At 50.8% G+C, this 11,703-nt stretch overlaps 1 protein-coding gene across 4 annotated transcripts in view; it reads left to right on the top strand.

Annotated features, from left to right (window-relative positions):
* The window catches only part of WWC3 (WWC family member 3), a 111,029-nt gene extending 100,499 nt beyond the window's left edge, over positions 1 to 10,530 (top strand). For 3 of the 4 annotated variants that reach the window (XM_059156462.1, XM_059156464.1, XM_059156465.1), the window contains 4 exons: positions 2,575 to 2,667; positions 5,389 to 5,616; positions 6,050 to 6,177; positions 7,748 to 10,530. In XM_059156462.1, the coding sequence (XP_059012445.1) occupies positions 2,575 to 2,667; positions 5,389 to 5,616; positions 6,050 to 6,177; positions 7,748 to 7,814 (516 nt within the window). In that variant the 3' untranslated portion in view covers positions 7,815 to 10,530. Of the gene's footprint in view, positions 1 to 2,574; positions 2,668 to 5,273; positions 5,617 to 6,049; positions 6,178 to 7,747 lie in introns of all 4 variants that reach the window. The other variant, XR_009349769.1, reaches the window with a different exon arrangement.
* The last annotated feature ends 1,173 nt before the right edge of the window (positions 10,531 to 11,703 follow it).

The raw sequence follows: 11,703 nt of genomic DNA on the forward strand, positions 1-11,703 counted from the left end.
TTTTCTTTTTTCTTACCCGCTTTCGTGTCTCGTTTTTACTGTTCATCCTGAAAGACCTGTGTGTTCCCCCAAGTGCCGGCGACCAGTGCGGCACACGGGAGCCGTGGGATCCGCGTGGCCGCTCCTTCTCGCCCCTTTCCTGTGCCTGTCGCCCTCTGGATGTCCTCAAGATTCTCACACATTTCTCCCCGGATTTTCATTTCGTGTGTGCACCGTCTCATGGTCGGGAAGCCCGGAGAATCGTTTCCACAGTGGCCTGCGGGGTAACGGGTTGGAACAGGGCGTATCCTGAATTGGGTTGAGGTTGGGAAATCAGGTCACTGAGCGGTCAGGAGTCCTGAAGTGTCGCTCAGCCCGGTCCCAGGGCGGACAGCAGCACTGAAGTCTCAGGACTCGGAGGCCGGGTTCAGAACCCCCAGCACGTAAATTCTCTGCTTGAGGGGACAGCAGGAGACAACGGTGGTTCTCAGCCAAGGCTGTGCCCTGCAGTGAAGTCATGTCGGTGCCATTGAGGGTGGAGGTGGGGCCTCCCAGAATGCTGGTGCCCAGGTCCCACCCCCAGGATTCATGGTGGTTCTTGGTGCGGCTTGGGGAGGACCCCTGGTGCTTCTGATGTTGAGAACTGCACTATGGTCCTTGCAGATAGGACCACATGTTGGAGCTTGGCTGGCAGTGGTGGTGTGACAGTGACAGGACGGATTAGGAAAGAGAAGGGAAGTTGAAGGATAAGTGGTCACGACACAGTGGCCTGATGGGGCTGTTTGGATCAAGGAGAACTTTGACCCTTCCCACCTCTGAACTGGGGTTGTTGAAGCAAAACACCTTCCCTTGACCGGGACTGCTGGGGAGCCGGCCGCGTCTCAGTCCCGCAAGAGAAACGAGCTCGGGCATGTGTGGGAGATGAGACACCGCGAATGTGGTTCCGGGGTCCCCTCGCCCACACTCAGTTTCCGTAACTTACTAGGACCCACAGAACTCAGCCAAGCGGCTATGTTCACAGTTGTGGTTTATTACGGTGACAGGATCTAGACCAAGGTCAGCAGAGGGAAGAGGCACATCCGGCAGCGCTCAGGGAGACCTGGCGCAAGCTTCTGGGTCTCTTCGAGCGGGATTGTGCGGACGGCTCCGGTCACCCGTCCCTGCTGGGAGAGGCCGCCCGCATGGAGTGTTGCCAGCCGGGTTTTGTGGGAGGGGGTCACAGTGCTGATGGCCTGCATTCCTGACCTTCATCTCCAGCCCCTCCACAGGTCAAGCTGATGGCCTAAGGCCCCCACTATAAATCACATTGTTGGCAGAGACTGGCCTGGCCCGAGGTCCTCAGATAAACAGAGACACTCAGGACATTCCAGGGGGTTATCGGTCACTTCCCAGGAGCTGGGCAAGGACCAGACCCTTCTTGGAGCAAAGTTAATCCTTTACCTTGAGGCATAGTGGGGCGGGGCCCGGGGAGAACAGCAGGGGGCAGGGCCAGGTGGCCCAAGCTGCCCCGGGGCCATTTGCAGGACCTGCCTCATTTATCCCCGCAGAAGCAAGGTGTCCCGGCGTGGCTGCCCAGGGTCCCATGAGTCAGGCTCAGGCACTCTGGCCCCATCAGGCTGTAGCTCTGTGGAGGCTTGGGCTCAACCAGACACCTGCCAGGAGGCTCTAGACCCAGGGCTGCCTTCGCGCCCCTTCCTCACCGTAGGCTGTTGCCGACCCAGCACAGAGCAGGCCGGGGTCTGCTGTGTGGCGGAGCAGGAGACCTTCCCCAGAGGAGGGTGTCCAGCTCCTGTGCTGGCTTCCATGCCCTGCGTACAAGCATTTGCAGTTGCTGCTTTTAGAGGCTTCGTCGTTTTTCTCTGTTGCTCGCGATCGAGTGAGGGGCACGGACGCTGCCGGGGCACGGCCTTCCCTGGGTCTCTGGGCTTAGCTGGCGTGGGAGAGCAGCCACGGAGCCAGGAGCCGTGGCTGTCACACAGATGCACGCTGACCCCGAAGCAGGAACCCGCCACCGGCTGTCTTGGCTCCCGTGAAGAAGGTGTTATTTCTTGTTCTCTTTAAAAGCAGACCTTTTCTCTTGATGGGCAGAGTGGCTGTTAGTAGTGTTGGCTTGTCTTACTACCAGCAACGGGTCTCTTTTTGGAAAGTCCTTTTTTCCCCAGCTCTTGGCAAAGCCAGGAATAGAGCAAGCTAGAAGGACTGAGAGCAAGTGAGAGGCGCCGAGGCCACTTCTGGCTCGGTGAGGGCTGCAGGGCCCGGAGAGTCCCTGCTGGTGCTGGCGGGGCAGGAGGCTTGTTGATGCCACCCCCCTGGAAGCTTCCCACGGTTCGGGTGACATGTCATGTGAGGGACGGTGGGGGGTCGGTTTGCTTACTTGGTTTGTTCAGGTTTGTCTTTGATCTTACTTGGTACTTGAAGTAGATTTCGTCCTCGCTGAGCCCAGAAGGCTGGGTTCAAGTACCCACCTTATCAGTGCATTCGTGCCCCCCCCCCCCCCCCGTGAGGCGACGGGGAATCACACAGTTTGGATACACAGAGAGCATGAATAGTGCATTTCTGAGAAAGTGTTTCTAAACATCATTCTTTTTGGCACAGCTTTACCGTAGTGACAGCGACAGTTCAACGCTGCCCCGGAAGTCCCCGTTTGTCCGAAATACCTTGGAAAGACGGACCCTTCGCTATAAGCAGGTACGTGCCATGTAAACCCATATGGAACCTGTCCTTACCCTGGGAGTTGTATTACAGAACTTATATGGTAAGAGTTTACATAACATTAATTTAAAGGGAATATATTTTGTAAAAAGGCATTTATTTTCTTGTTTACCGAGGTATGATTTTCAGGAGCATATATAATGTCCAAAATGTTACCAATATTTCTTAATTTCCTAGGATAACATCATGATCTTAGATAATTCATGATCTTTACATCTTTAAATATAATAAACTAACAGCCAACCAATCTATATGAAAGACCCTCTTTTCGGGGTGCCTGGGTGGCTCAGTGGGTTAAAGCCTCTGCCTTTGGCTCGGGTCATGATCCCAGGGTCCTGGGATCGAGCCCTGCATCGGGCTTTCTGCTCAGCAGGGAGCCTGCTTTCTCCTCTCTCTCTCTGCCTGCTTCTCTGCCTACTTGTGATCTCTTTCTGTCAAATAAATAAATAAAATATTTAAAAAAAAAAAGACCCTCTATTCTTTTCCAACAAGGGGGTACGTATAGTTGAGAAATTAGTTTTTCAGCATAGGGCGGCCTTCTCCGTGGGCCTGTCCTATTGTTTCCATTTCCTTTACCCACCGAGTGTTTTCTCCCCAAGGCGTCAGTTTACAGTTTTGTTGCTTTTTGTTTGTAAGCAAGCAGTTCCTTGTCTTTTTTAGGCTAAGATTCTTTCAAAGAAATAATAAATCCAGATTTCCTTGTGGTGCCTATATTTAGAGCAGCTGCCGACTGGGAACGAGAAGAAAAGACAATTCAGCCACAAAAGTGTTTCTCAGCAGCAGCGCTGTTGACACTTTGGACTGGGTCATGGTTGTGGGGGCTGCCCTGCGCTCCCCACCCCCACTGGTGACAGCCAAACTTGTCTCCCGAGGCTGCCCAGCGCCCCCTGGCGGGCCAAGTCACCCCTGCTTGAGAACCGCTGAGCTCTAACTAGGAACTGAGCAGGGCTTTTTTTTTTTTTTTTTTTTTTTAAAGATTTTATTTATTTGGCAGAGAGAGTAGGCAGAGAGAGAGGAGGAAGCAGTCTCCCTGCTGAGCAGAGAGCCAATGTGGGGCTCGATCCCAGGACCCTGGGATTATGAGCTGAGCCGAAGGCAGAGGCTTCAACGCACTGAGCCACCCAGGCACCCCTGAGCAGGGCTTTTTAAGTAAACTTGGTTTCTTAAGTCAGATCATGAGTTTGCGTTCCAATTCTGTATGTGTGCTGAATAGTGTTACGTGCATGTAAAAAGCCTACAGCTATCCAGCCCACTGAACAGCGCTGGTGTGGGTTAACTGCCTTTCCTGGGGTCGTTTCCCATTGGGTGGGAAGTACTGTTCTCAGCAGCACACACAAAATTCTTCTCTCATCTTAGGACTTTTCTTAAACATGGCAGGTTTGCTTACTTGAGGCTTATATGGGAAGGAAAGTTTTGATAGCTTGCATGTGGGTATGTATAATCTTTTTTTTTTTTTTTTTAAAGATTTATTTATTTATTTGACAGAGAGAGATTACAAGTAGGCAGAGAGGCAGGCAGAGAGAGAGAGGAGGAAGCAGGCTCCCTGCTGAGCAGAGAGCCCGATGCGGGACTCGATCCCAGGACCCTGAGATCATGACCTGAGCCGAAGGCAGCGGCTTAACCCACTGAGCCACCCAGGCGCCCCAATGTATAATCTTGTAAACAAAGGCACCCAGATGATTTATGACATGCTTTTCCCCCTTTATACCATGGATCAGTTAAGATTTTCCAGTATATTTTTTTGACTTTTTACAGTGTGGCTGTATTTTCTGCTGGCCTTATAATTTACTTAATCTGTTTCCTCTTGTTACGTATTTAGGTTTTCTCTATCCTAAACTTTAATTGGATCCCTTCTGCGCATTATGAGTTGTGCCTTTCAAATGCAAATCAAAATGAAATTTCAGAACCAAAGAAAATGTACGTTTTATCGCTTGATGTGTATTGGCAAGTAGAACTTCAGAAAGATTGTACCCATTTTTTTTAAGATTTTATTTATTTATTTGAGAGAGAGACAGTGAGAGAGAGCATGAGAAGGAAGAAGGTCTGAGGGACCTCCATGCCCGTGGAGCTGGGAGCCCGATGTGGGACTTGATCCTGAGACTCCGGGATCATGACCTGAGCCGAAGGCAGCCACTTAACCAACTGAACCACCCAGGCGCCCTGTACCCATTTTTTATTACTTATTTCTTTTTAAAATCATACCCATTTTTAAAATTTATTTTTATTTTTATTTTTATTTATTTATTTGACAGACAGAGATCACAAGTAGGCAGAGAGGCAGGAAGAAGAGAGAGAGGAAGGGAAGCAGACTCCCTGCTGAGCAGAGAGCCCGATCCAGGACCCTGAGATCATGACCTGAGCCAAAGGCAGAGGCTTAACTCACTGAGCCACCCAGGAGCCCCTGAAATCATACCCATTTTTGACCCCACCAGCTCCGTATGAGAGGGTCTCTTTCTTCACACTTGCAAATGCACAGGTCACCATTAAAGCAGACCGTTGGCATCACTAACTTGATACTGCACTAGAGACTTAAATTAATCTCGCCCAAATCTCTGTTTGTCTGACATCGGCTACGACGTCAGGGAGAAACACTGTCCCCACCCATCATGGAAGGACCTTACCACGGGCTGAGGTTGCTGGTTCCGCCGCACCCCCCCCCCCCCCCAGCGCGTGTGCTCACAGCTGTCGTCCCCGCAGCCCTGCAGGTCCTCCCTGGCCGAGCTCATGGCCCGCACCTCCCTGGACCTGGAGCTGGATCTCCAGGCTTCCAGAACGCGCCAGAGGCAGCTGAACGAGGAGATCTGCACCCTGCGGGAACTGAGGCAGCGGTTGGAAGACGCGCAGCTCCGAGGCCAGACCGACCTCCCACACTGGGTGCTGCGGGACGAGCGGTTCCGGAGCCTGCTGAAGGAAGCCGAGAGGCAGGTAAGAGGCCCGGGCCCCGCCTGGCGAGGCCCGCTACGGAGTCCCTCCGGCATCCGGGGCCTGCCTGGTCATGATGATGAAGCGTGCTTTGAACACTCCCAGGGCTCCTCTGAAGGGACTGGGTTTCTCCCTGTGTGGGCCAGGCAGCTGGTGTTCCCTCAGGTGGGGGGGGGGGGGCTGCTGGAGGGCAGGATCCCCAGACCCTCCTGCTGGCATCGCCACCCTCTGCTTGGTAGTGGAATGTTCTGGGTCCGTCTGCCAGGCACGACCCCAGGGACCCCGGGAGCGCCTGTGAAGATCCGCTGTTGCTGGGGTGTGTGTGGATGGGGCACCCTTTCTCCCCTCTGGGAGCCCGGAGCCGGGAGTGGCTTTATTCCTTCTTCCTCAAAACTAGAAGTAAAAATATCTCGTTCATCCAATGTTGCCGTTCCAGACAAGACAGACCAAACTTGACTTCCATCAAGAACAGGCAGCTGAGAAGATGCTGAAGAAGGCCTCCAGAGGGGTGTGCCAGCTGCGGGGCCAGAACCACCAGGAGCCCATCCAGGTGCAGACCTTCAGGTAGGGAGGGCCACGACCCACCTTCTTGCTTGCTTCTTACTGTCCTGCCATTGTCATTATAAAAAGTAAAGTAAATATTAAAAAATAAAGCCCACAGGCAGTTAAGAATAAAAGCGAAGTCCCCACTGCTATTAGCATTTTGCCTTTTGATCCTTTTGTCTCGATAATAGTTTTGTTCATGCTGCCCACCATCGTCATGGGTTCAAGTGTGCATTTAGCTTTTTTTTTTTCTTAAATAAAAATATCCTGCATTGCCACATAATTTGTCCTCTTTTTTGGCTGTAATGTTTCACCTAAGATGTAATTTGTCTAACTACTCTATTTTCGGGTTTTTTTTTTTTTTAAATTTAATTTATTTATTTAACAGACAGAGATCACAAGTAGGCAGAGAGGCAGGCAGAGAGAGAGGGGGAAGCAGGGTCCCTGCGGAGCAGAGAGCCTGATGCAGGGCTCGATCCCAGGACCCTGGGATCATGATCTGAGCCAAAGGCAGAGGCTTTAACCCACTGAGCCACCCAGGCACCCCATAACTACTTTATTTTGTAACCTTCTTTCCAAATATTTGTTATTGTGAACAGCACAGTGGTTTTACACACATATCATATATTTATATGCACACATATCAGCTTTGCCTTTTTACTTAACTTTAACAGAAGCGTAACAGACATTTAGAAAAGCATGCATTTTGTTTGTATAAAACAATGGTAAGATGTCACAACCCCACGTGGCAAGAATCGAACATTATTCTCCACCACCCCCCTGATTTCCACACCAGAATAACCAATAGTGATTATAAGACAATAATGTCTTAAATTTGAACAATGTATGGTAGTTTTCCCTGTTTTTGTTTCTCGTATGAAGAGAGTTACGGTGACATCTATATTCTTTTGTGTCTTTTGAAAAAATCGAGGCAAAAGTCACATAGCGTACAAGTCAGCATTTTAAAGTGAGCGGCTCCATGCCATTTAGTGCAGTCACAGCGATGCGCACCTGTCCCCTCTGTCCAGTTCCAGAACATTTCCTTCACCCCAGAAGGAAACCCCGTCCCCATGAAGCAGCCCCTCCCCGTCTCCTCCCCCGCCCCACAGCCCCTGACCCCGCAGGCTTTGCCGGTTCTGTATGCTCAGTGTAAGGGGGGTTCCTACTCTGTGTGATCCTTTGTGCTTGGCCGCTCTGACTTGGGATAATGTGAGGCTTCATACCTTGTATTAAAATGTAGAGAATCGGGTGCCTGGGTGGCTCTGTGGGTTAAAGCCTCTGCCTTCAGCCCGGGTCATGATCTCAGGGTCCTGAGATCGAGCCCTGCATCGGGCTTTCCAGTCAGTGGGGAGCCTGCTTCCCCGCCTCTCTCTGCCTGCTGCTCTGCCTACTTGAGATCTCTGCCTGTCAAATAAATAAAACCTTTAAAAATAAAATAAAATAAAATAAAATTTAGAGAATCTGTATAGAGACAGATGTGTTGTGGAACAGAAGTTCAGTTTTCTTGTATGAGTGAGAAAAGCTGTCATCGATCTGAGAGCTTTTGTTGCATTTGCATCCACTCCTAACCTGTAATCCTTTCCAATCCCAGGGAGAAGATAGCATTTTTTACAAGACCAAGGATTAATGTGCCTCCTCTGCCTGCGGACGACGTTTGACATAGTGCTTTGTACACATGAAGTATTTATCCGCCTGTTTTATTTTCATGACGTCCTTAGACTAGCTGAATTTGTCCTTAAAATATTTGTGCAAAGCTATTAATATACACACTTTGTAAAAAAAAACACACACATATATCTATACGTATATATTTTATAATAGTGACGGCAACAGGGCTTGGTTTTTCCTTGTTGTGAAACTGACATCTCTGAAAACAGGTTATTTTGTAAAAGAACAGCTGTCGTGTTAAGAATGTACAGTTTTTACGCTGTTTTATTTGACTTAAAGGCTGGAAGACAGAAACAAAGTGAGTTCAGGCAAATTCACTGTATTGTAATTTATTTATAATACTTTTTTTTCCTTGAAGGAAAATACTGACTTTAAGATGTATTTTAAAGACTAAACTTTTGTGCTTCAGTATTTGTCATGCGGTTACAATGGAGCTTTGGGGCCGGTTCTGTTTCTGCCACCCAAACCGCAAACACTCTGTGCTGAGCGCGTCACTTGTATCCGTTTCCCGCGTGTACCTACCGTGCATCTCGCACGCTCCACTCTCTGCCTTCACTCACGGTTGCACGCGCTGCGGCCCTGCGGGCGGCCCACGGGCCGTGCGAGCCGAGCTGTCCCCTGTGCAGACGGTGCACCGGCCACCTCTCCTGTCGTCTGCGTGTTTGTGCGCTCGCTGTGAGTCTGGGGCAGATTCCCGGCCCCCGCAGCCCGGCCTCCGGCCTGCCCGTCCAGGGTGGCCGTCTGCACCGCCCGCCCACAGCAGACCGCCGGCAGCCCCCCCGGGAGCCTGCCCCATCCGATGCTCATGACCGACGAGGCCGCGTGGAGCTCCCGCACTACGGCTCTGTCAGGAAGGGACGCCACGAGAGCTAGGAGCGCGCGTTTTCGCAGAATCCGTGAGTCCGCGGGTGGACAGAGTGCTATGACACAGACGCGACGGCCTTTGAAGGCGCTTGTCTGGGGAAGGCAGCGAGCACATGTGGGGAGCGACGCTTGCCCAGGGAGTCACTTATAGGAGAGTATTTGATTTAAATCAAAATCTGCCCCCCACCCCCCCAATACTGGAGTCTGCCCAGTATTTCTTAAGAAATCTTAGAAAGTAGTTCATGAGCAAAAAAAATTTTTATGTAATAAAAATATACCAATATTCTTCTAAAATGTCAAATGATCTGAATGTTTTGCCGAATGCCTATTTATTATATAAGAACTGTACTCTCCTTCCCGAGGCCTCAGGCACGTAAGCAAGGCGGCGCACACGAACCGCAAAGAAGACAGAGCTCTCGTTCTGCATCTTCCTCCCCATCCCTGGGAAACTCGCCCCTTGACTTGGTCTCTCTCTCTCTCTCCTCGTTAGTCTGTAACTGGCCCCTTGCATAACCTGCCTGCCTCTTTCCATTGCTAAAATGCATCTTGTAGAAGCAGTTCATGGACGTGAGACCTCTGACGGACGGTGGGGCCTGTCACTGGCGCGGGGACTGGAGACGCTGTGCTTTCACAGCACGGCCCTTGCTCCAGGCGCGCTGCGTTTGTTGTTGGCTGATTGCCCCGCGTCCGGAGCCCGCGGCGGGGGAGGGGGACGCGCCGAACCTCAGTCCCTGCCAGACCTGCCACCGCCACCCCCCCCCCCCCCAGCAAACCGCACTGGCAAGCAGGTGACGACAATGACAGGCCTTCCCTGTGCCCCCAGCTCGTGACACTTTGAACTCCAACGAAGAACTGTCCGCCACCAACTTGGGTGTCTTGGGGGCCCTGCTCCCGGGCTGTAGAGGAGTCCCCGGGCTGCGGTGCCTGGCGGCTGTTTCTCAGCACCTGCCGCACGGAGCGCTCCTCGAGGCAGCTTTTCCTCCTGCCCCTGCCAGTAACGGTCACTCCAGAAGGCCCTCAGCGTGGGGGTTTCGGTTAACTTCACTGCCCAGTAGATCTAGGCTTCTGTTTGGGGTGCCCCCCATACACACCCCAGAGTTTAGTTGGGTGGGTGCGTGTGTGCGTGTGCGTCCGTGTGTGTGTGTGTGTGTGTGTGTGTGTGTGTGTTTAAAAAGCGCTTCACCCCCTAGAGTCGAATACAGTCCCTACTCCAGTGTCTGTCCAAGGAGCGCTTGGATTTGCCACCAAACTTCTCCCGCCTCCCGGCCAGGGTCTCCCTCTGCACCTGAATGGGACCAGAGTGAGCGGGAGGGAAAAGCCAGACAGATGGGGGAGGGGGAGGGCAGGGGGCTCCGCGCTGCTCCGGCCGGGCTCTGTGAGCGACAGGCCAGCCGAGCTGGCGGGTGGACAGGAGGTCCCATGATTGGCTTCTCTCTCCTGACCTGGTTTTGCAGCTTCTTTCTAGTGAAGACTGCCCCCCACACTCACACACATCGGGAAAGTGAAGTCCTGTTGTCGGAAGGGCTGTTTCCATCTTCTGCTTGAACTTGCCCATAACCGTGCCTTGGGATAAGAAAGCTGCCGTGTTTGACCAGCACTTCTGGCCCAGAGACAATCCCAAGTCCGCCACCAGGATTCTTTAGAAACGGTGCGACGAGAGGAAGGGAATTTGGTCTTCACGTCCTGCCATCTCTGAATTGTCACTGCTGAAATGACCTATCCTGGGAATACGTTAGACTCAGTATTCATCTCTGTTTTTGTCACTCTTCCCTCATTGTGTCATTTGTACCGTTTGAAAGTATTCCTTCTATAAAATTAAACTAACCTGCCTTAAGAACAGAATGGAAATGTGTGATTTTTTAAAAGAAAAATGTAATGACATGGGCTTAAATATATAAAAATACACTCATTTTTTCGGGGCTCAGTCAGTTAAGCGTCTGACTCAGATTTAGCTAGGGTCATGGTCTCGGGGCCCTGAGGTCGAGCCCCGTGTCGGGCTCTGTGCTCAGTGTGGAGTCTGCTTGGGATTCTCTCTCTCCCTCTGCCACCCCCCACCCCTCACTCCAGCCCCAACCCATCCACCCCCCACGCATTCGATTTCTCTCTCTAAATAAATCTTTTTCAGGGCGCCTGGGTGGCTCAGTGGTTAAGCCGCTGCCTTTGGCTCAGGTCATGATCTCAGGGTCCTGGGATCGAGTCCCGCATTGGGCTCTCTGCTCAGCAGGTAGCCTGCTTCCCCCTTTATCTCTCTCTCTTTCTTTTTCTACCTGCCTCTCCATCTGCTTGTGATCTCCCTCTGTCAAATAAATAAATAAAATCTTTAAGAAAAAAAAAAAATCTAGTGAAGCAATGCAAAATTTATAGATGCAACACCAGCAGACCAACTCCAAAGCCCACGGATGTATATGTATTGTGACCAAATGGAGTTTTTTTTTTTTTTTTTTACAAAAGTTCTCTATTAGGAAATCCATTAATACAGTCAATATTTTTAAAGCTCAGGAAAATCATATGATCATTTTAGCAGATGGAGAAAAGGGATTTGAAAAGCACAATACCCATTCATGTTGAAAACACTCAAGAAGGGCGCCTGGGTGGCTCAGTCGGTGAAGCGTCTGCCTTCAGCTCAGGCCATGTTCCCAGGGCCCTGGGATCGAGCCCGACGGTGGCCTCCCTGCTCAGGGTGGAGTCTGCTTCTCCTTTTCCCTCTGGCCCTGCTCTCTTCTTCTCTGTCTCTCTCTGTCTCCCTCTCGAGCACTCTAGCAAATAAATAAAATCTTAAAAAACAACACTCAAGAAAATATTGATTGACAGGTTCGTCCTTAACATCATAAATATGTGTGTGAAACTGACCTCCTGAAGCCAACACTTTATTTATTGGGAAACACTAGCTTTTTCACTGAAGTCTGTAAAAAAGGTATATAGCCTTGTCTGCATAGAACTTACCTTTGTTTTCAGTCTTTATGTGGATAAAGGCAGAAAACAAAATAGGCCAAAACCTCTCAAGAAATGTCTAAA

Source organism: Mustela lutreola, chromosome X (genome assembly GCF_030435805.1).
Source record: "Mustela lutreola isolate mMusLut2 chromosome X, mMusLut2.pri, whole genome shotgun sequence".
Taxonomy (NCBI): Eukaryota; Metazoa; Chordata; class Mammalia; order Carnivora; family Mustelidae; genus Mustela; species Mustela lutreola.